This window comes from Triticum aestivum, chromosome 1D (genome assembly GCF_018294505.1).
Source record: "Triticum aestivum cultivar Chinese Spring chromosome 1D, IWGSC CS RefSeq v2.1, whole genome shotgun sequence".
Lineage (NCBI taxonomy): Eukaryota > Viridiplantae > Streptophyta > Magnoliopsida > Poales > Poaceae > Triticum > Triticum aestivum.
In genome coordinates this window covers 426,728,222-426,752,557 of record NC_057796.1, presented here as the reverse complement: position 1 = coordinate 426,752,557, position 24,336 = coordinate 426,728,222, and the positions used below count along the sequence as shown (strand labels likewise).

Sequence of the window (24,336 nt, the reverse complement as noted above, 5' to 3'; positions counted from 1 at the left end):
AACCGCCCGCACGATCCGTGCGGCAGTTTCGGCTCGCACTTATGCGTAATAAACGCGAGGCGTGGGGGAAGTGGGCGCGGTTAATCCCACGTCTCCGCCCACGTCCGGCCTCTTCGGCCGCGTGAGGCTATAAGTAGGGGGAGGTGGAGGGCGGCAGACCCTCGCACGCTCCTCCTACTCCCTTCGTCTTCTCGCCTTGCTCGTTCTTGCGCCAGCGCCTCGCCGCCACGCTCTTCCTCCGCACGCTTCTCCGCCGCCGTGCCAGCTTCCGCCATGCCTCCCCACGTTGAGCAGCTTGGCGGGGATTGGGATGGCTCCATTGTCCACAACGACCACATCGACTTCCTCCGCGACACCCGGCGTCTGCCCAGCAAGGACAAAGTGGAGGTCTGCCTCGCGCAGGAGAAGGAGGTCAGGCCGGCGCCGCAGGAGGGCGAGCGGGTGGTCTTCCGCTCGCACTTCCTGCGTGGCTTCGGTCTGCTAGTGAGCGCTTTCTTCCGCTCCTGGCTGGACTTCTATCAACTCCAGCCGCATCACCTCACCCCCAACGCGGTGGTGCTGCTGTCGGCCTTCGTCACCCTGTGCAAGGGCTATCTCGGCGTCCTCCCCACCCTCGAGCTCTGGGGGGAGTTCTTCCAGTCGAAGCTGGGCACGCGTGTGAGGGGCGTGCCGGCTCAGACCGGCGCCTTCATCGCGTCGCGGAGATCAGGCGCCGACAACCCCTTCCCCGTCATCACGCTGATCCAATCGGTGAAGAAGTGGCAGAAGTCATACTTCTACATCCGGAACATCGCTCCCCGAGGCGACTACCTCAACCTGCCGGCTTACGTAGCCGGCCCACCGGCGGGGAGGCTGCCCCAGTGGTCCTTCCGGGCGGTAACGCTGTCGCCGGGAGGAAACGCCGCCATCGCCCGCCTGCGGGTGATGGTCCAGTCGGAGGGCCTGACGGGGCCCGACCTTCTGGCCGCGTTCGTCACGCGCCGGGTCCTCCCGCTCCAGAGCCGTCCTCATCTGATCTGTCAGATGAGCGGCCAGCTCAATCCGAGCCGGATGTGCACCAAGGAGATGCCGCAGGCCGACGCGGCCGACATGGTGAACTACCTCGCCAACTGCCAGCTTCCCGACGACTGGCAATTCGGCAAGGAGCCATACAGCCGCGCTAATCCTCCGCCTACAGTACGCTCCCTTTCTCTTTTTCTCTTTCTCTCTCTCAGCTTTGTCGCCGAGTTCCTTCGGGCCGACTCTAACTTCGTCGGCTCGCTCTTTTTGACAGAGTCCTCCGCTTCGACCGGCCAGCGGGGCGGACGCGGAGCGCCGTTTCGTCCCCGACCGGACCGAGCACGACCAGGAGGACCCCGACCTGGGGGCAGTCCATATGGAGGACGCCACCGAGCCGGCTGGCGGTGAAGCAGGCGGCGCCGGGCTCTCCGCTACCTTTGAGGACTGGCCGGACGAGGACGAAGCCGAAGCCGTCCCGCGTCATCAGCCGGCGTCCGGACGCGGCGCGGGCTCCTCCGGCGCGCAGCCTGCTCGGGGTAGAGGCCAGAAACGTCGCGCCACCCAGGGCATGTTCGGTAGCCGGACGAAGAAGCCCAGGGGTGGGGCGGCGGCCACCAGGCGGGAAGAGGCGGCCGCGAAGGCGGCTCGCTTCCGCAAAGTGGTGAAGCAGCCGCAGGCTGTGTCAGCCTAAGCTTTCTCTCTTTCTGTGTATTCTCCTTCTTTCTTTTCTTGGGTGGTTTTCTGAATCTTTGTCTTCTTTTCATTGATCAGAGCTCCACTGTCACTCGAGCGGGCGGCTGCCGGCTCCATTGTCGAGTCGCCAGGGGGCTCTGGGAGCACCACCCGCCGCGTAGATCCCCGTGCCTCCCTCCTGGAGGCGACGGAAAGGAATGCGCGGGAGGTGCGGGAGGAGCAGGAAGCGCGGGAGGCGAAGGCACGGAGGGCAGCCGCCGCCCAGGCAGCTCGGGAAGAGGAGGCGGCGAAGGCGCTTGCCGAGGCCGTAGCCAAGGCCCAGGCAGAGGCCGAGGCCGAAGCGGCGGCAGGGGAGGCCTTGAAGGTCACCCCCCTGCGCACCATGGCGCCCGGGGGCGCGGATCCCTCGCTAGGGGGAGCCAGCGGTTCCCAGCCGGATCTGGGAGGGAGCGGCGACGACGTCATCTTCTTGAGGGAGGCGCCGGGGCCGACTCCTCCGACTGGGGCGGCCCAAGGCGGCTAGACTGAGCCTGCGCCCGTGCAGTCGGCGGAAGGCGAGCCGGCCGCAGGAGCTGAGGTGGCGGTCCGGGTTCCGCCAAGCCGGCGTGCAGGGAAGGCCGCGTCGGAGCCGCAGAAAGCGGCGTCGGAGCCACGGCCGGTCGTGGGCTCCAGCTCGTCGGCCCGAGACGCGGAGGCGGCCAGCGCTACCTCAGGGTGGACGCCAGGCGGAGGGACAGCAGCGGTGAACATCGCTGCACAAGACGTCCGGACCCGGCTTCAGGGCCAAGCCGCGGCGCTGAGGCAGTTCACCGACGAATTCCTCGCCACGCGGGCTGCCATCCGGGTTAGTATTCTCATCTTCTTCTTGATTTCTCTCGTGGGGGCGCGACAGCGCACCCACTGGGTGTAGTCCCCGAGATTCGGGCCGACTGCTGAGCAGTCGGCTCGGATCTTCCTTGATGATTTCTCATCGTTGCTTTTGTTCTCACGTCGGTCTTCTGTCCATCTTGCAGGACTATCACAACCTCCGAGCGGCCGCCTTCAACTCCCAGGCTCGGGAGCTGACGCAGAAGACCGCCGATCTCACTGAAAGCCGAGGTATGTGACTTGATCTTTATCTCATGTGGGGGCGCGTCAGCGCACCCACTGGGTGTAGTCCCCGAGATTTGGGCCGACTGCTGAGCAGTCGGCTCGGATCTTCCTTGATGATTTCTCATCGTTCTTCTTGTTCTTCTATCTCTGCAGCGGCCAACGCCAGTCTGAGGGCACAGCTGGGGGAGTCCCAGACTGCTCTTCGTTCCAAGGACGCGGAGCTCGCCGCCTTGGTGCAGGAGCGCGACCGCCTGGTCAAGAAGCTGGCCGACCAGGAGGAAAGCCACAAGGCTGCGCTGAAGGCTGCGCAGGATCGCGAAGCCACCCTCCAGGCCGAGTTCGAGACGGAGGCGGCCGGCTGGGACGAGGCCAGGAAGACTCTGGTCTCCGGCTATGGCCAGATTGAGGATCTGGTTGACGGTAAGTCATCTACCCCTTTGTCTTTTCTTGCCATCTGCCATTTCGACTTGCTTTTCTGATTTGGGGTTCTTCTTTTCTTTTCTTCTTCGCGCAGAGTACTTCCCCGGCTATTCCACTGCTGCCAACCAGGCCATCGAAGCTCGTCGCCAGGCGAAGAGGCAAGCCGGCTTCGAGATCTCGCCGACCGCCGGCCGCTCGCTGGAGGAGCAGCTCCTGGTGATCCAGGCTCGTATCCAGCCGGCTCACAGGCTGCTCCACCGGCTTCAGCGTGCCGGGTCGCAGGTCTTGGCCGCCCTCTGGCCCGGCCAAGTGATCCCGCGCACTCCCAGTCGGACCGCCGACTGGCTGGAGGTGGCCGTCGGCCGCTTCGAGGCTTGGAAGGCGTCGGCGGCTCGCTCCGGAGCCGGGCGGGCACTGGAGTTCGTCAAGGCCTGGTACCCAGGCCTGAATCTGGACCAGCTGGCTACCTGGCGGCAGCAAGCCGACGCGGAGCTGGAGCCGGCGCGGCCGGCCATCATTCGGCGGGCTTCGGCGATCGCCGAGTATACCGACACCAACGTCTTCGCCCCCGAGGTGGACGACAATGGAGTCGCCCAGCCGGAAGATTGGTTCGGGCTGGACCCGGCGCATGGCGAGGACTCGGCGGAGGAGATCGACTCCAGCGACGAGGGCGAGGAGGAGGAGGAGGAAGGTGAAGACGCCGAGCCGGCTGGTGGAGAAGCCGGCCAGCCTGACCGCGCCTCCAGCACTACGTCGCGTGCGAGTGCGTCTCCTGCCACGGGAGGTGGTCAGGCCGGGACCAACTAGGCGGCTACTCCTTCAGCCGGCGAGCTGCCTTCACCAATCAGCTCGACCTCCAAGTCGCACCTTAGTCTTCGTTCTTTTGTTTTCCTGTCTTGTTGCTTTTGAACAATGTTTGGTTAAGTCTGCACAATTCCACCCACTGGGTGTATTGAAACTCAAGTCTGTTGCCAGCCTTTAGGCGGCTTTATGTATATCAGTTATGCAATCGGCTTTTCCTTGTACTTTCGCTTTTTGTCTTTCTGCTTTTTTCCTTTGCCGCCCTCCCTTGGTTGCCGCCTCCCTAGTCAACAGTTGCTCTGCAATCTGTAGCCGGGGAGTGCCTGGCCGTTTGGGGATGGGGAAGTACTTTTAGCTCTGCTGGACTTAAGCTAAGTTTTTTAGGAAGCCGGCCAGCCGGCTGCAGTGACAGCCGGCAGGCGTATGTCGAAGCCGTCTCTTTGCTATATAGGTTAGTTGTTCCTTAGCCATTTTTCGTGTGGGCGTCTTTTCTGTCTTTCCTCTTGCTAGTCGGACAGTAAGTTCTTTGAGCTGCGACTTTCAACAAGGGAGGACTTGGGAGCCGGCACACTACTTTGCTGACTTCGGGAACAACTTAGAATATAGCTCAAGGCGGCCAGTCCCCGGGCCGACTAGTCGGACCCGGTGCCGGATAAGAGTTCAAAATGTAATAATACATTCATAGATAAATAAAAGGCAGTCCCCGAGTACTGTTCGGGGGGCCTGTTGGTTTGTAACTTAATACAAAAGGGGTAGCGTGATACATACTGCTTTTCAGCTGTCGAATCGTCTTAGGAGGTTTGCGTTCCATGGTCGCTCCGACTCCTTGCCGGAGTCGTCTCTCTTGCGTGCTCTTGGCTTTTGCGCGTCGATCAAGTAGTAGGAGTCATTGCCGAGTGCCTTGCTGACGAGGAAGGGGCCTTCCCAAGGGGCCGAGAGCTTGTGCTGGCCGGCTGTTCGCTGGATCAGCCGGAGCATAAGGTCGCCCTCTTGGAAGGATCTTGGCTTGACCTTGCGGTTGTAGTAGCGGCGCAGGCCTTGCTGGTAGATGGCGGACCGGCTGAGGGCTAACAGCCGGCCTTCTTCCAGTAGGTCGACGCCGTCTTCTCTTGCTTCTTTGGCTTCCTCCTCCGTGTACATGGTGATCCGAGGTGAGTCGAACTCGATGTCTGTTGGGATGACAGCCTCGGCACCGTACACAAGGAAGAATGGAGTGAAGCCGGTTGACTTGTTGGGTGTAGTTCGCAGACTCCAGAGGACAGCCGGCAGCTCTTCGAGCCAGCAGCCGGCCGATCGCTCCAGTGGTACAACCAGTCGGGGCTTGATGCCGGAGAGGATAAGTCCATTTGCTCGCTCGACCTGGCCGTTTGACTGCGGGTGGGCAACGGACGCTAAGTCCAGTCGGATGCCCTGTGTCGCGCAGAAACGTGCCAGTGCGCCTTTGGCGAAGTTCGTGCCGTTGTCGGTGATGATGCTGTGCGGCACGCCGTACCGAGTAGTGATGTCGGTGATGAATGTCACGGCAGTCGGCCCGTTCAGCTTCTTAATCGGCTTTGCTTCGATCCACTTTGTGAACTTGTCCACAGCAACGAGTAGATGTGTTAAGCCACCGTGGGCCGTCTTGAAAGGGCCCACCATGTCCAGTCCCCAGACGGCAAAAGGCCAGGTGAGGGGAATGGTCTTGAGGGCAGAAGCCGGCAGGTGTTGTTTGGAACTGAAGACTTGACATCCTCTGCAGCTCTTCACTATTTCTTTAGCATCCTTCAAGGCAGTCGGCCAGAAGAACCCATGGCGGAAAGCCTTGGCCACGAGGGATCTTGAGGCGGCGTGATGGCCGCATTCGCCTTGGTGGATGTCTTTGAGGATTGCCACTCCTTTTTCTGGCTCAACGCAACGCTGGAAGACTCCAGTGACGCTGCGCTTCACGAGCTCCCTGTTGATTATTGTGTATGCTGCGGCTCGTCGTTGCACTAGTCTTGCTGCGATCTCATCAGTCGGCATCTCTCTGCTGACTAGGAACTTGAGGATGGGCTGGGCCCATGAGGGAGCTGTGACTTCTTCTGCTGTTAATGTGGCCACCATGACTCGGGTGGGTGGGTTGGGTGTTGCATTGGAGTCGTCCTCCGCTTCTTGTGTCGTTGCAGTCCCTGGGCCGACTGCTGTAGTCCCCTGGCCGGGTTCTGAAGTCCCTAGGCCGGGTGCGACTACGTCAGTCCCCGGGGCAGTCGTCGAAGTCCCCGCGCCGCCTGCGGGATTCCTTGAGCCGGATCCGGCTGTTTCTGGCGCAGGCGGTACGAAGATGGAATCCGACTCTGGAGACGGCTTGATGGACGGCTTGAGGAGGCGCTGGAGGGAGACGCCCGTCGGTATGGCTTGTCGGGTGGAGCCGATCCATGCTAGGGCATCTGCTTGGTCGTTGTCGGCCCTTAGCACGTGAAGGAACTCGCACCCTTCGAAGTATCCGCTCATCTGCTGGACGAGGAATCGGTAGCTTGCCATGTTTGCGTCCTTGGCGTCCCAGTCGCCAGATGATTGCTGGACCACTAAGTCTGAGTCGCCGTAGCACAGGATCCGGCGTATGCCGAGTTCTTTGGCTAGCCGGAGCCCATGTACGAGCGCCTCGTACTCGGCCACGTTGTTGGAGGCGGCGAAGTGGATCTGCAGCGTGTACTTGAGCTTGTCGCCTTTGGGAGAGGTGAGGACGATGCCGGCTCCCAAGCCGGTGCGCATCTTGGACCCGTCAAAGTGCATCTGCCAATGGGTGGAGTCGGGAGCCGGCGGTAAGTACTGGGTCTCGGCCCAGTCGACGAGGAAGTCGGCCAATGCTTGCGACTTGATGGCGGTGCGGGGTTGATAGAAAATTGTGTAGGGCGCCAAGGCAATGGACCATTTGGCCACCCAGCCGGATGCATCCCGGCTGCCTATGATCTCGGCGAGCGGGGCAGTGCACACGACCGTGATGGGGTGCTCTTGGAAGTAGGGCTTCAATTTCTTGGCAGCGAAGTACACCCCGTAGCACATCTTCTGGTAGTGCGGGTAATTTTGCTTCGAGCTAGATAGTACTTCGCTGAGATAGTAGACCGGCCTCTGGACCAGCTGAGCTCGGCCTTCCTCCGGGCGCTGGACCACAACAATAGTGCTGACGACTCGGCTTGTCGCAGCGATGTAGAGGAGCATGGGCTCCTTCTCAGTCGGCGCGGCCAGGACAGGCGGAGTGGTCAACATTTTCTTCAACTCATGAAAGCCTTGGTCGGCTTGATCATTCCACTCAAAGTGAGTGGGCTTCTTCATGAGTCGGTACAGGGGGAGGGCCTTCTCTCCTAGTCGGCTGATAAAATGGTTCAGGGAGGCTAAGCAGCCAGTGAACTTCTGCACATCTCGCAGCTTGGTGGGAATCTCCATCCTCTCGATGGCTTTGATCTTGACAGGGTTGCACTCAATGCCGCGTTCGGAGACCAGGAAGCCTAGCAGCTGGCCGGCTGGCACTCCGAACACGCACTTCTCGGGGTTGAGCTTGATCTGGAATCGGCGCAAGTTGGCGAATGTTTCCTTCAGGTCTTCCAGCAGGGTACCACGCTTCTCTGTCTTCACCACAATGTCGTCTACGTAGACGTGGGCATTTCTGCCGAGTTATTTCAAGAGACATTTCTGCATGCAACGCTGAAAAGTGGCACCGGCGTTTCTCAAGCCGAATGTCATTGTCAGGTAGCAGAAAGCTCCAAAGGGTGTGATGAAGGCAGTCTTCAGGCGGTCAGCCGGGTCCAACTTGATCTGATGATACCCTGAGTATGCATCCAAAAAACACAACAGCTCGCATCCGGCTGTGGAGTCTATCACTTGGTCAATCCGTGGCAAAGCAAACGGATCCTTTGGGCAGGCCTTGTTCAAACTTGTGTAGTCTATACACATGCGCCACCTGTTATTCTTCTTCAAAACCAGAACTGGATTGGCAAGCCATTCTGGAAAGAACACTTCCATGATGAAGCCGGCTGCAAGGAGCCGGGCTATCTCTTCTCCCACGATTCTTCGCTTCTCTTCTGATAGTCGGCGGAGGGGTTGCCTGACTGGCTTCGCATCAGCTCGGACATGTAACTTGTGCTCGGCGAAATCCTTCAGGACACCCGGCATGTCCTTTGGGGACCATGCAAAGATGTCTCGATTCTCACGGAGGAAGTCGGCGAGCTCGCCTTCCTCTTTACTGTCCAAGTTCGCCCCAATCATGGCGAACCTCTCCGGGTGCTCTGGGTCTAGAGGTATCTTCTTTGTCTCTTTCGCAGGCTGGAAGGAGCCCTGCGCATCACAGTCCTTGGGGTTGGGGGACAAGGCCGGCTGCTTGCCGGCCATGGCCACAACCCGCTCCAACATCTTCTTCTCTTCGGCCACCACGAGGGACTCGGCCAGCCGGCTGCTGGCCATGGCACACTCGATGGATTTCTTGTAGTCGCCGGCTACCGTGATGATCCCCTTCGAGCTCGGCATCTTCATCTTCAGGTAGGCATAGTGGGGCACAGCCATGAACTTGGCCAAAGCAGGTCGGCCAAGCAGTGCAGGATAGGGGCTCTCCAGATCCACCACCTCGAACCATATTGCTTCCCGGCGAAAGTGATCTTTGTCTCCGAAGAGAACATCCATTTTGATCTTGCCGATTGGAGAGCAAGATAGGCCGGGTACGATACCATGGAAGACATTGCGGCTCGGCATGAGCTGCTTCGCTTTGATGTTCAGCTTGTCCATGGTGTCGCGGTACAGTATGTTGATACTGCTTCCGCCGTCTATCAGGGCGCGGGAAAATCTGGCAGCTCGCCTCTCCGTCGCGAGGGTGACGTCTAGGACCATAGCATAGGAGCCAGGCGAGGGCATCACCTCTGGGTGGTCGGCCTGGCTCCAGCTGATGGGCTTTTCCGACCAGTGCATGAACTCGGCGGTGCTAGAGGTGACTGCGTTTACTTCTTGGTGTTGCCGGCGTCGGCTGCGCTTGTCGTCGACTTGACTTGTGAAGACGACGTAGGCGTCGTGCGCTTCGGGGAACTCGTCTTGGATGGCGCCGACTGCAGGCCGGACCGCCGGCTGCTGGGGAGCCGGAGGCGGCGGGCCGGGAGGCGGAGGCGGCACCATCCCTTCGCCCTTGGTGATGCGGGTGAGCCAGTGGCATTTACGTGTTGTATGGTTGGACGGCTTCGCGCCGTTGTGGAACTTGCAGGGAGCATCGAGTGCTTGCTCGTAGGAGAAGGACGGCTGCCAGGGAGGCCGGCCTCCCTTCTTCTTGGGAGCGGGCCGCTCCTCGGGCTGCTTGTCTTCAACTGTGGCCACCTGCCGACTGGAGGAAGTCGGCATGGGGCCCTTGCGCTTGTGGTCGTTCTGGTAGGGGCGCCGGTTTGGGTCGCCAGCCGGCGTCTTGGGAGCCGGAGCAATTACTTTCCCCGAGGCATCCACTCGGAGCTCGGTCTTCATGGAGGAGTCGGCGGTGGCGTACTTGTCGGTGGTGATCAGCAACTCATCGAGGGTAGCCGGCTCGTCGCAGAGGATTCGGTGCTTGAGGAGGGTGCCCTCTCGGCACCCGGCGGTGAAGTACTCGATGGCCTGGACCTCGTGCACTCCCTCGCAGGAGTTGCGGAGCCCGGCCCATCGCGTGAGGTAGTCGCGGGTCGACTCGTTGGGCCCTTGGACGCAGAGGGAGAGCTGGCGAGGCTTGGGAGGCCGCTTGTAGGTGCTGGTGAAGTTGCGGACGAAAACCTCAGTGAAGTCCAGCCAGCTGTTGATGCTGTACGGCTTGAGGCTGTTGAGCCACGTGCGCGCCGTCCCTTGCAGCATCAAGGGGACGTACTTCACGGCGACGCGCCGATTGCCGTTGGCGATGCTGATGGCTGTGGAGTAGTCGATGAGCCAATCTTCCGGCTTCACCGAGCCGTTGTACTTGGGTGTGTCTCTGGGGAGCGAGAACCCTTTGGGGAAGGGCTCGTCGCGGATGCGGGGGGCAGAGCATGGCGGGCCGACATCGTCTTCTTCTTCTAATGCCAAGGACCGAGCGAGGCGGTCGATCCTGTGGCGGGCGTCACTCTCGCCGACTCCTTCTCGGCGGCCGAGTCGGTCGCCAAGTGTCGGATGCGTGATGGGCGGCGGAGTGAGGCGTCTTTCTCTTCGAGGCGGGGGAGGCGGCATGTTTCCTTGGTGTTCGACCGCCCGAGGGCGGTCATCCGCGTCGCGCTCGATAGTGATGCGAGTCCGGCTGTGGCTGACAGCCGGCTCCTTGTCTTTCCTCTGGCGCGTGCCACTCGCAGTCGGCGAGCGGGACGTCGCGGCGTGCTCCCGGCGCGGGGGATGGCTATCAGCTCGGGCGCCGGCTTCGTGCCGTTCTGCAGCCGCGTCAATCAGCTGCTGGATCCGTCTTGTCATGTAGGGGAGCTCATCGGCTCCCAGCCCATTGAGTTCCTCTGCAGCCGCCTGAGCGGCTCGCAGATTCTCGAGCGGGGTGGCGTAGACGGGGTGATCCGCGCCCAGCATGCTGGCAACGGCTGCTCCGCGCTTCTGGACGAAGCCGGCTCGGCACGGGCCGCTAGGCGGCAGCGTCCCGAAGGCGGCGCGGTCAACTTCGCGCTGGTGGGCCTCGGTGAGGCGTCTCATCGAGGCTATCTTCTTGCTCTCCATGATGAGGGCAAGACGGCGTGCCTCCAAGGTCTCGGCGTCGGCGTCGGCTGGAATGGGGATGGAGAGGTCGTGCATCGCCGCTTGCTGAGCGTCGCGGGCGCTCCCACCCGAGTTGGAGACGTGGCTGATGACCAGCACTTCGGTGACAGCGCTGCTGCCGCTGTCAGCTTGAGGGAGTGGGTCATCGAAGACCACCACGTCGGAGGGGTAGGCGTCGAGCGACGCGGTGTCGGAGTCGATGAGCATCGGGTCGGTGGAGCCGACAGACTCCATGTCCGCAGCAGGCTCGCTGGAGACGTGAAGTTGGTCGAGGAGGCTGACGAGGCGGCTCTCGGGGTAATCGGTGCCTGCGTCGGATGCAGGCTCGTCGGAGATGCGAGTCTCGCCGAGCAGATCGGCGAGGCGGGTCGCTGCGCAAGCGTCGTCGATGCTTTGCAGCGCGTCGGGGCAAACACCATCGGGCGCAGCAGGCTGGCTGCGCTCGGGGGGAAGGAAAAGGGTTCCCGTCCAGAACAGGTCTCCGGACAACGGTGCACCTGGCCCCACGGTGGGCGCCAAATGTCGGGTGGTTGGTGCGACATATGCCAAGGGATGGCTTATCATTGTGGGAGCCAATAAAACGTCGCCGGTGCCTGGAAACGGGATGAGGCGAAGACATGCACGCTGGCGAATCTTACCCAGGTTCGGGGCTCTCCGAGGAGATAACACCCCTAGTCCTGCTCTGCGGGGTCTCCGCATGATCACTAGATCGATAAAGAGTAGCTACAATCGCTCCTAGAGTTGTTGGGATCAAGGGAGAAGAAGAACAAGGCTAGCTCTTGCTTCTCTCTATCTATGTGTGTGTGTGTGTGTGCTATGCTTGGAAGCCAAACATGCAGAGATGCGAACCCTTTGCATGGGTGCTCCGGGGGGTTTATATAGGCCTACCCCCCGGGGGTACAATGGTAATCCGACTGGGACCTGGCCCCAGCCGCCAGTGTCTTCGCCTGCCGGCTTCTCCGCCGGCCGCTGGGTCCCGCCGGCTGGTGGGTCCCGCCGGCTGCCGGCTCCTCGGTCGACAGGCCGGCCCCACTGCCTAGGGTCTTGTCGGCGGCTGCTTACTGTAGCCACGCCTCTGATGATGAGGGCTTTGTCGAGGTAAGCGTGGCTACAGTGATCCGCATCGGGAGCTATCACTGTAGCCTCACCTCGTCTTGTCTCCTTAATGGGGCTCCTGCTTCGAGGAAGGGAGTCGCCGGCTTCTGGAGGCCGGCTATGCTCTTGGCCGACTAGAAAAAGCCGGGCCGCCTTTGCGCCTCTCTCTGGCTGAAGGGGCCCGCAGTCCTTGGGCCGTACAGGAGTGGGTCGTGGATGACGTCGTAGCTGGCGTGGCTACAGTGCCCGGCCGCACGGGGGACATTCCCCCCGTACGGCCTCCTGTAGCCATGCCCGCCTCGGGCTTAGGGGGTCGTGGGCCGCACTGTGGCCACACCCCGTCATGTCGCCGTTATGTAGGAGTGGTTGTGGTCTTGGCCGGCTTCTAGGAGTCGGCGTCCCTCTTGGCTGGCTTCTTGGAGTCGGTGAGGCTGGGTCGCCTTCCGGGAGTCGGCTTTAGCGGTTGCCGGCCGGGGAAGGCGGCCCAGATGCTGGGAGTGCTTGAAGGCCCAAAGGCCTGATAAATTTTCTGAAGAGCCAGGGGTAGTCGGTGAGGCTACCCGTGGCCAATTACTCCGACAGCTTGAGATTTAACAGCAGTGCACGGTACGTATTTCAGACCATGAGGCCCGAGCTCTATAGCCCACTTAGCCACTCTCCCTGTGGCCTCTCTGTTTTGGATGATATCTCCAAGGGGAGAAGAACTAACCACAGTGATAGGGTGACCCTGGAAATAATGCTTAAGCTTCCGGCTTGCCATGAACACACCATAAACAAGCTTCTGCCAATGTGGATACCGCTGTTTGGACTCAATGAGCACTTCACTGATGTAGTAAACCGGTCGTTGAACCGGGTACTCCTTACCCTCTTCCTTGCGCTCCACCACCACAGCCACACTGACGGCTCGTGTGTTTGCAGCTACATACAGTAATAAGGGCTCCTTGTCAACCGGAGCAGCAAGGACTGGGGGCTCAGCCAGCTGCCTCTTCAAATCCTCAAAAGCAGCATTAGCAGCATCATTCCAGATAAAGTCATCAGTTTTCTTCATCAACTGGTACAGTGGCATGGCCTTTTCACCCAAGCGGCTTATAAACCGGCTCAAAGCAGCAATGCGGCCTGCTAGACGCTGGACGTCGTTTAGACACGCCGGCTTAGCCAGAGAGGTGATTGCCTTGATTTTTTCCGGGTTAGCTTCAATGCCTCTGTTAGAAACCAGGAAACCCAAGAGCTTGCCTGCAGGAACACCAAAAACACACTTGGCCGGGTTAAGCATCATCTTGTAAACCCGGAGATTATCAAAGGTTTCTCTAAGGTCATCGACTAGAGTCTCCTTTTCCCTGGATTTAACCACGATATCATCCACATAGGCATGAACATTGCGCCCAATCTGGTTATGAAGACAATTCTGCACACAACGCTGGTAAGTCGACTGGGCACTCTTGAGTCCAAAAGGCATAGATACATAATAGAAGGCTCCAAAGGGAGTGATGAACGCCGTCTTCTCCTGGTCCTTAACTGCCATTTTAATCTGATGGTAACCAGAATAAGCATCCAAGAAACTGAAGCGTTCACAACCCGCCGTAGCATCAATGATTTGATCAATACGGGGGAGAGCAAAAGGATCAGCCGGACATGCCTTGTTTAAGTCCGTGTAGTCCACACACATCCGCCAGGTGCCATTCTTCTTGAGCACGAGCACCGGGTTAGCTAACCATTCTAGATGAAAGACTTCGACAATAAACCCGGCCGCCAAGAGCCGGGCCACCTCCTCACCAATGGCTTTCCGCCTCTCCTCATTAAACCGCCGAAGGAATTGCCTGACCGGCTTAAATTTCAGATCAATATTGAGAGTGTGCTCAGCGAGTTCTCTAGGTACACCTGGCATGTCAGAAGGTTTCCATGCAAAAATGTCCCTATTATCACGGATGAACTCGATGAGCGCGCTTTCCTATTTTGGATCCAGATTGGCGCTGATGCTAAACTGCTAAGATGAGTCACCTGGAACGAAATCAACAAGTTTAGTCTGATCAGGTGACTTAAATTTCATTGCCGGCTCGTGCTCCGTGGTCGGCTTTTTCAGAGATGTCATATCTGTTGGGTCAACATTATCCTTGTAAAACTTCAGCTCCTCTGTTGCACAAACAGATTCTGCATAAGCCGCGTCACCTTCCTCACACTCCAAGGCTATCTTTCGGCTACCATGAACCGTAATGGTCCCATTGTGACCCGGCATCTTGAGCTGTAAGTATACGTAACACGGCCGTGCCATGAACTTGGCGTAAGCAGGCCGCCCAAATGTGGCATGATACGGACTTCTTATCTTGACCACCTCAAAGGTCAATTTTTCCACCCTGTAGTTGTATTCATCTCCAAAGTCCACTTCCAATTCGATCTTACCAACTGGATAAGCCGACTTACCAGGCACCACACCATGGAAAACAGTATTGGACTGGCTGAGGTTCTTATCAATCAACCCCATACGACGGAAGGTCTCATAATAGAGGATGTTGATGCTGCTGCCTCCATCCATGAGCACCTTAGTGAACTTATATCCTCCCACCTGAGGAGCCACCACCAGGGCCAAGTGACCCGGATTATCAACCCGGGGAGGGTGATCCTCCCTACTCCACACAATAGGCTGCTCAGACCATCGTAAATAGCGTGGAACCGCCGGCTCAACAGCATTCACATCCCTCTTATGAAGCTTCTGATCTCGCTTACACAGACTGGTGGTAAACACATGATACTGTCCACCATTGAGCTGCATTGGATTGGTCTGGTATCCCCCCTGTTGCTGTTGATGACCCTGGCCGGACTGCTAATTAAAGCCCCCTTGAACATTCTGAGGATTGGAATTTGAGCCGCCGCCCGGGCCATGAAAGCCGCCGGCGCCTGAGCCGCCGCCCGAGCCATTGTTGCCATTAAAGGCATTGGAATTCTTAAAGGCCTTCATGATTGCGCAATCTTTCCATAGATGAGTAGCTGGCTTCTCCCTAGAGCAATGCCTTGGACAAGGCTCATTCAACAACTGCTCAAGCGTTGGGCCTGAACCGCCGGCTCGGGGAGGTGGCCTCCCCTTACGTCGCTGGTTGTTGCCCTGTGAGCTGGCACTGGCCACAAACTCCATGTTGTCGTCAGCCTTACGCTTGTTACCTCCTTGGTTCACCGGGTTATGCTGAGGACCCTTGCCATTGCCGTTCTTCTTTCCCTTCCCTGTCCTTTCATCATCTGACGTGGGGTCCTTGGTACTATCAGAGTCGGCGTACTTGACGAGAGCCGCCATCAGCGTACCCATATTATTGCAATCGCGCTTGAGCCGCCCAAGTTTCATCTTCAGGGGCAGGAAACGACAATTCTGCTCCAACATTAAGACTGCAGAGCCGGCATCCATCTTATCAGATGAATGTATTATCTCTTTGACCCGGCGAACCCAATGTGTCGTAGACTCACCCTCCTGCTGTTTACAGTTAGTCAAATCCACAATTGACATAGACTGCCTACAGGTACTTTGAAGTTTTGGATGAACCGGGCTTTCAGCTCAGCCCAAGACCCGATAGAATTCGGTGGCAGCCCTTTCAACCAAGTGCGGGCAGTCCCATCTAACATCATGGTGAAGTACTTGGCCATTGCCGCTTCGCTGACCTCCAACAATTCCATGGCCATCTCGTAACTCTCGATCCAGGCTCCGGGTTGTAAATCAGCCGTGTAATTAGGCACCTTCCTAGGCCCTTTGAAATCCTTGGGCAGACGTTCATTGCGGAGAGCCGGCACTAGACAAGGGACACCTCCAGTCCTCGTAGGGATACCCACGTCGATGGAAGCCGTCGGATAAGCCGGGGGTGGCTAGTAAGCCATCAACTGAGGCACCTGCTCCGCCTCTTGCCGTGCCCTGTCTTGGTCTGCTGCGTGAAAGGCCTCGTTGTGATCCGGGCCATGGCCAGGTGGCAAGTCATGGCATCGGACATTACTTGAGCCGGTCGCTGAGACCATGTGTCTGCTATAACTCGGGCTCCGGCCTGGACGAGGGCTGAATGAATCCTGTCCCGGCTATAAGAATATGCCTCTTGCTGCGCCAGAGCCGTCTGAAGGAGTTCTCTGGCCCGGCGGGTTTCAACCGCCGTTGGAGAGTCACCATCAATTGGGAGAGCCGCCAGCCGCGCCGCCGCGGCGACCATGTTTTCCAACGGGTTGGCATAATGACCCGGTGGTATTGGCACGTACTGAGGCGGGGCAGGGCTCACCCGGGGAGGTCCCATTACTTTTGGCTGAATTGGTGTCCCAGCCCCGGGCACCATGATCTCTAGCGGGTTACTAGACCCTGCACCCGGCATGTTGAAGAGGTTTCGAGGATCGTAAACCGGAGGGAGCCGGGATTGGGCCTTTTGATGCCTCCTTCTCGTGACCTCATTGGATGCATTTTGATCCATCATGAGCCGGAAGGACTGTGCCTGAATCAGCTGAGTCTGGGCGTCGAGAGCCGCCCTCTCCGCGGCCATCCTGATCCCCTCCACCGCCAGATCCTCCTTGGCCTTTGCTAGATCCAACTTTAACTGTGCCACCTCCGCGTCATGTTGAACTTGATCCGCCGGAGCCACCGTAGCGGTCAATAGGACCGTCATCTTGTCTGTGAGATCCATCAGCACCTGAGCCGGCGAAGGCACCGGGCTTCCTGACCCGGAGGAGGGGTTTTGAACAGGCTGCGCGCCGGCCATGAAGATTCCAACCCGGCTCGGCGGTTCAAAGGGGTCCGGAATGCTGTCGCCATCGGAATAACCCATGAGCCTGCCATCTTGAAGTTGATACAATGAGTTTGACTCATCCGTAGACGACTCGCCGTCACAGCCGGCGGCCGTCTCATCACCAGATCCAGATCCTTCAGAGAGTCCTCCATGGGCACATCCCACGAAAGCATGCTTCAAGGCAGGTAGAGCCCGGGCGGGTCGTGCACGCTGAGCCGTCTCGATGGGATCAGCGCAGAGATCCGTCTCAGGGCCCGGCTCACCAATCTTGCCAATGAAGACATGAATTCCGCCGAAGGGGACCCGGTACCCGTACTCAATTGAGCCGGCGTCGGGGCCCCAGTTCGCATCGTCGATGTAGAGCTTGCCGCGATGACTCTTGGTCATCCGGCCCACAGCGTATCCCTTGAGCCCTTCGAAGCTGCCCTTCAAGAACTCAAATCCACCGTGCGCCAGCCCCACGGTGGGCGCCACCTGTCGTGGAATTGTCACGGTAGATGTCCTCGTGCAAGGACTTAGTCGTGGAGCCATCGCAGCTAGGAAGCTTAAAGGGGTTAAACGGGACAAGGAACACGAGGGTTATACTGGTTCGGCCCCTTACGGTGAAGGTAAAAGCCTACGTCCAGTTGAGGTTGTATTGATTGGGGTTTCGATGACCAGGAGCTAAACCGTCCTGCCTGGTTATCGATCTTGTCTTTCTTGTCCCTGAACCGCCGCCTGGTCGTCCCTTTATATAGAGAGGTTGACGCCCAGCGGCTCTCAGAGTCCCGGCCGGCTCATAACAGTGTCCGACTCGGACTCTTAACTATTCTTGCCTTACACTACAAGTTTCACCCTAACGGTGGTTAACACTACGGGCCTTGAGCCACCTCCGGGTCTTAAGCCCATGATTGACCCGCCGTCTTCAAGTTTGATGCTGGGCTTCTCATGATGACCATTATGAGTAACCCGCCCCCCCTGGGCGGGTGATTCCAATGGTTATATTCTCAGCAGCTGTCACCAGGCTGAAAGACACACCGGGCCGGAAATTGGCCCAACACTTAAATGGGTCGCTAAAAGGCCGAAACTCAGGTCCGACTACAAATGGCCCAACTGATTTATGGGCCGTCAACAGGCTGAAAGTCACACCGGGCCGGAAATTAGCCCAACATTTAAATGGGTCGCTAAAAGGCCGAAAGATGTACATCGTGAAAATTGGCCCATCCACTGAATGGGCCGTTAACAGGCCGAAATCTCATCGGGCCGATATTGAGCCCAAATATATAGTGGGCTGTTAACGGGCTCGAACTGACGATGGGCTGCAATGGTGTCAAATCTTTAACGGGCCGTTGACGGGCCGAATTGGCACATCTCGTATGGGCCGTGGGCTTAAATGGACCTGACACAAGTAGTCCTTATATGGGCTGGTCTGCTATTTTTTACTGGGCCGGCCTTTTTCATCGGAATGGGCCACTGTTGGGCCATGCCACGTGTCGATCTATCATAGGTGCCTCCTGTCCAATGAGTGGATGACATCTGTCCCAACGGTGAGGCAACACGTGTTTCCTCCGGCCAATGATGATTTTACACGTGGAAAATCCCCATTGTTCCGGGCTGTTAACGGGTTATCGGATCCAAAACCGGACCCGATAGCTTAACGGCGTTCCGTTACGGTGGATGCCACGTGTCGGTCACCCTTGACGACAGCACTTCTGTGATGCGCGATTTATCGTCATGGAAGTGGACACTTCCATGATGATAATTTTGGTAATGTCATGAAACACTTCTACGACAGCACAGGTATGACTATCTTGATTCTGTCATAAAATCGTCATGGATGTACATGCATGACAAAAAACGCGACCTACTGTGACAAACACGTATCATCACGGAAGTGTATTTTTTTGTAGTGGTGGTTGTATCCCTACCCTCAAGATGTGTTGCTTTTTTCTTTGGAATATATGTTAGAGGGACAAACAATGGGTTCGTCTCACTATCATTGTGACAGTTCTTCCTAGCAGCAGTGATGTCACCCTGAAAGAGAAACACGTAGGTAGATAGCAGGTTTTGCACGTATAAGCATCAGCGCTGTCAATTCATCTCATTTCTTTGTCAAAAATAAAGAGACACGGTTTAAAATAACATTAACACAATAGGCATTATTCATAGTTAAGACGGCAGGAAATGGCATTATGCAGGAGCGGCCGGCTTCACCAGACCATTGTTCATAGTTTGAAGGCTCGAGGAAGAAAAACTTACATTAGTAGTGAAGACAGGCTCTATAAAGCCCTTGTCCATATTGATGGGGGGACAATTCAAGAAGTTTACCGCACACTCTTCTTCAAGAGCATTGCATTTATTCTACATTTTTTTAAGAGTAAATATAGATGTGAAAATATAGGAACAAATGGCGATTAGTTAACTTAAGATGTAGAGTACAAATGTAAATACAACATACATGCAGAAGGCACTGACAAGAGCAATGCGAAGCTAAACTTTTTCAGTAACATTGGTTTTATTCAATATTTTGGCAAGAGTAAATGTAGATCTGATGTGTAGAAAAATGGAGAACAAGGGAAACTAAGCTGCAAAGTGTACATGAAGAACTAGCTGGCAAATATAAGTACAGTGATGAAGGACGACACATACTTACAAGAACAATGCAGAACTATATTTCTTCGTAAGCATTGGGTTTATTCTACATTAATTTAAGCATTAATATAGATCTGATAATTTGGAGCGAACAGTGGGTAAGCAAGCTATAATGCACAATGATGTCACATAATCCACCAGGTATGAATGTAAGGACAGCGATAGGACAATAGGTACTCACAAGAGCAAAGCAGCGACCAACATAGTTGGGATATCCTAGGTTTTGCGGCGCTGGTTCTATCGCCCATATATGTCGGGTGCTATGTGATTTCTCTAGTAGCACCACCTTTTTCAAGGACTTTGCTTGTACTCCTTTAGGTTCTGCAATCACCCTCTTCCTTTTGGATGTCTAAAACATAAGAACAACATTTGAATGGAAAAACATGGTATGACGACAAATGGAATGGGTGTTGATAGTGGATGGGCATGGCATCTTCACATATATCATGAGTAAACTAAGAAGATGGCGATGTAACGAAGCAAAAGAAATGCAAGACACCTTATGCAAGATATGTGCAACCGATAAAACCTTGCCAAATTAGAATATGCACCATATTGGGTGAACATGATAGTCCATCTGCCTTTGAATCCTTGAGCTCAGAATAGTCATTAGGATCATATTCTGAATACGAATCTATAGGTCGGGAGCATGTGGGTTTCATTGCATCCACAATGGACCTCAATCCCTTGATGCCAAGTCTGTTACCCATTGAACTGTTCTGCAATATTCTACTGATGTGCTCATTCTTATATTCATTGTGATTACGTACAATATCTGTAAAGCATGAAAACATAAATAATAGTGAGATTATCTTTGTAATGCAGAGGATATTGTAATATAATAGAGGCTCCCTATAAAACCTTGTGTGCTATCACTGGATTCTGATGAGAGAGCCCATGTGTGCTGTAATATGGTGAGTAGATTAATATAATCTGGCACAAGTACACACAAAAATAGGCTCCCTGTTGGGATCCCCAGATGTAAGGATAGTTGGCAGATGATAGGTTCACAATATACCGTATAGAAAGTTTATTCCCAAACCATGATAACGAGAGCGCAGAGCTAGTAGGCAGATCGTAGTGTAGATAATAGGGGTACACCATAACCACCATAAATAAATTGGGAAAGCGGAACTGGCTGGAAAACACAGGGTTTTGCCGCTACTCCTACAGTCCAGCTCTATTCATCTGAAGGCGCACAGCTATTACTATCAATTTAGTCTATCAAAGACCACGCGGCTCCCACCATTTCCGGGGTATTATGGTAGACCAACTCGAAGTGCGAAATCATTTAGAAGAACTGGCCCAATAGAGCTGTCGACTACAGATGTCCCTCCTCCCCTTCCTGACAAGGAACATACTGTGCTTACTAAAGATGAACAGAAGAGGAACATGTTAAAGAATAGAAGGGGAAGCATGTTATTGAGATTCCCCTTCTTTCTATACAATGGTTGTTGCCCACCCATGATGAATCAGAGCACCCAAAGAAATGCAATTCCATGATGTCTCTCTATATGTGGCCACATGCATTTGGAAACTCAATTAGGAGCATTAGCTAACCAATTAAATGTGTGTCTGTTAGCTAATGTCAGTATCATATCACATTCGTATTTGAAGAACCTTAGGATGTATGATTGGTGTGTTATTTAGCTTTAAAGGGTGGACAGCTGCTAGTAGGACACAAAGCACCTACGCAGATTGTAGTGTAGATATAATGGGAAAAACCTAAGCATCAGATTAAAATCAGGAAAGTGGAACTTGCTGGAATATATGTGCCAGTATTGCCGATACGGCTAGAAAGGCTCCGCATACCAGCTCCCTACAACTGAAGGCACAGTATTGTTACTATCAGTCTAACTCTCAAAGGCGACGCAAACGATAGGATACAAAGAGTTGAAAGCGTCCATGATAATCGATATGAAGACCAACACGAAGAGTTGAAAGCATCCATGACAAGCGACCGAATAGACCTGTACACTGCACATGTCCCTGCTCCTCTTCACTACAAGAACATATTGTACAAGTATTATACTCCCTCTATTCCTAAATACAAATCTTTGTCGAGATTCCACTATGGATCACATAAAGATGTATATAGATACATTTTAGAGTGTAGATTCACTCATTTTTCTCTGTATGTAGTCCATGGAGGAATCTCTACAAAGACTTATATTTAGGTACGGAGAGAGTACTTACAAAGGAATAACATAAGAGGAGCATGTTGGGGAATGTAGTATTTCAAAAAAATTGCCTACGATCACGCAAGATCTATCTTGGAGAAGCATGGCAACGAGCAGGGAGAGTGTGTCCACGTACCCTCGTAGACCGAAACCGGAAGCGTTTAGTAACGCGGTTGATGTAGTCGGACGTCTTCACGATCCGACCGATCCAAGCACCGAACGTACGGCACCTCCGAGTTCTGCACACGTTCAGCTCGATGACGTGCCTCGAACTCTTGATCCAGCAAAGTGTCGAGGGAGAGTTCCGTCAGCACGACGGCGTCGTGATGGTAATGGTGAAGTAATCCGCGCAGGGCTTCGCCTAAGCACTACGTGAATATGACCGGAGGCGTAAACTGTGGAGGGGGGCGCCGCACACGGCTAACAATGTTTGTTAGGTGGGAGGGGAAGGGGAGCAGCAAGGGCGCGCCCAAGTAGGAGGAATCCTACTTGGGGGCCTTGTCCAATTCGGCCTCCCCCCTTCCAAAAGTGTTGGAGGGGGAAGGAAAGAGAGGGGGAGAGAAGGGAAGGGGAGGCCGAATCCTCCTATTTCCTTTCTCTCTTCCCCTCCTTCCTTATCCTTCTATTTGGCATATATGGGGCGCACCAGCCCACTAGGGTCTGGTCTGTCTCACCCCTGGCCCAATAAGGCCCATATCTTTGTCGGGGGGGGGGGGTGCCCGGAACCCCTTCCGGTGACCCGATACGTACCCGGTACCCCCAGAACACTTCCGGTGTCCGAATACTATCGTCCTATATATGAATCTTTACCTCTCGACCATTTCAAGACTCCTCGTCATGTCCGTGATCTCATCCGAGACTCTGAACAACATTCGGTCACCAAATCACATAACTCATATAATACAAATCGTCATCGAACGTTAAGCGTGCGGGCCCTACGGGTTCGAGAACTATGTAGACATGACCAAGACACATTTCTGGTCAATAACCAATAGCGGAACATGGATGCTCATATTGGCTCCTACATATTCTACGAAGATCTTTATCGGTCAAACTGCATAACAACATACGTTGTTCCCTTTGTCATCGGTATGTTACTTGCCCGAGATTTGATCATCGATATCATCATACCTAGTTCAATCTCGTTGCCGGCAAGTGTCTGTACTCATTTCGTAATGCATCATCCCGTAACTAACTCATTAGTCACATTGCTTGCAAGGCTTATAGTGATGATCATTACCGAGTGGGCCCAAAGATACCTCTCCGATACACGGAGGGACAAATCCTAATCTCGATCTATGCAAACTCAACAAACACCATCGAAGACACCCGTAGAGCATCTTTATAATCACCCAGTTACGTTGTGACATTTGATAGTGTCGAATCACAGGTTCCGGCAAAACCCTCAAGGTTCGAACACTGGGGTGCACACGAAGATCTCCCCCTACCAATCCACGTCCTAGCTTTGCTAAGATCTCAAGGGCTAACTCGACGAACTCGCAACACAAGGGACACAATTTATACTGGTTCGGGCCACCGTTGTGGTGTAATACCCTACTCCAGTGTGGTGGTGGTGGATTGCCTCTCGGGCTGAGGATGAACAGTTACAAGGGGAAGAACGTGCTCCTGAGGTTGAAGTGTTCTTGTGCTCGGTGTGTGGCTAAGGATCGGCTAAAGATCAGATGCCTCCTACAGTGGTGGCTAGTCCTATTTATAGAGGCCCTGGTCCTCTCCCCAAATATTGAGCGGGAAGGGAGCCAACAGCGGCCAATTTGAAAGGGGACAGCTAGTACAGCTTATCCTGACAAAAGTAGTCTTCGCCTGCAAAAGGCTCTGGTGGTGACGCCGCCTTGGGCTCCATGGTGACCTCCGCCTTGCCGTCCTGCTGGTCTTGGTCTCGTTGCACTGATATGGAAACCTTTGCTTGACGCCTCGGTACTCCGCGCCTGTGCTTGCTTCCTTAGCACCAAAGAGGAAACAAGGACACTGTGCGCACTGGCGCCCGCCTAGCGCCCGCCTGATCTCGATCGTCATGGCTCACGTCATGGGGACCTCGCGAGGTTTGCCTTGCCTTGATCTCTCCGCCCCTCGTGAGCCAACCTGGTGAAGATGCTCCCAAGGAGGTCTTGTGTCATCCGCCTCGCGCTGCTTGGCCCCACGCGAGGGTCTTGAGTGCTTGCTGGTGAAGATGGGCCGTACGGGCCCGCTCGCAGAGCCACGCCATGGGCCGTAGGCAGGCAAGTCTGGGGACCTCCATCCCCAGAACTCCGACAGTAGCCCCCGGGCCCAAGGCGCGCTCAGGCTTGGCTTCGAGGCGAAGCCAATGGTCAAGCGCGGAGCGCCACGGGCCCTAATAGCCTGTGGCCTTGGTTGACGCGTGGCGGTTGAATGGACGTGGGCGCCTCCGCTTCCCCACGTAGCCTTGGAATCCGCCTGGCAAGGCGGCCACCGTAACCTGCACAGTTATTCTTCCATCGCCCGCACCATACTTCCCCAGTTCCTTTGCTTCTCTGAAACTCTGCTCCTCTTTCCAATCTGACCTGAGCTCTGCCCACTCCATCGCCATGGCGCCGAAACAAGTGGATAAGGGGAAGAAACCTCTATCTTCTGCCAGCGCGCCTCCGGCCATCGAGCCCGCGGTTGGTCGATCGCTGGTGCTCAACGATGAGGCCATGGGCAAGGTGCGCCCTATGCTCGCCTCTTGCTTCAATGAGTGGGGAAAGACGGTCGCCTGGCCTACGTCTCGAGCTCATATTGACAGGACAGACACCGAGGTTCCGCTCTTCATCGACGCTCTCTGGGCTGGCCTAGTACCCCCTTTCTCCGCCTTCTTCCACGCAGTGCTTGAACATTACTAGATCCACATGCTGCATCTCGACCCCCAATCCGTGGCTCTTCTCGCCGTCTTCGCCTTTGTTTGTGAGGCCATGGTGGGCATGGCCCCTTATGTGGCCCTTCTCCGTCACTTCTTCTCGTTGCATCTGATGGATCCCCGGCAGAGC

General features: G+C 55.8%; 1 protein-coding gene across 1 annotated transcript in view; it reads right to left on the bottom strand.

The window, feature by feature from the left end:
• The window catches only part of LOC123160036 (putative leucine-rich repeat receptor-like serine/threonine-protein kinase At2g19230), a 117,680-nt gene extending 93,780 nt beyond the window's left edge, over positions 1 to 23,900 (bottom strand). Inside the window, exon 1 of the mRNA XM_044577860.1 lies at positions 23,824 to 23,900. Coding sequence (XP_044433795.1) covers positions 23,824 to 23,900 — 77 coding nt within the window. The remainder of the gene's footprint in view (positions 1 to 23,823) is intronic.
• Between the last annotated feature and the right edge of the window lie 436 nt (positions 23,901 to 24,336).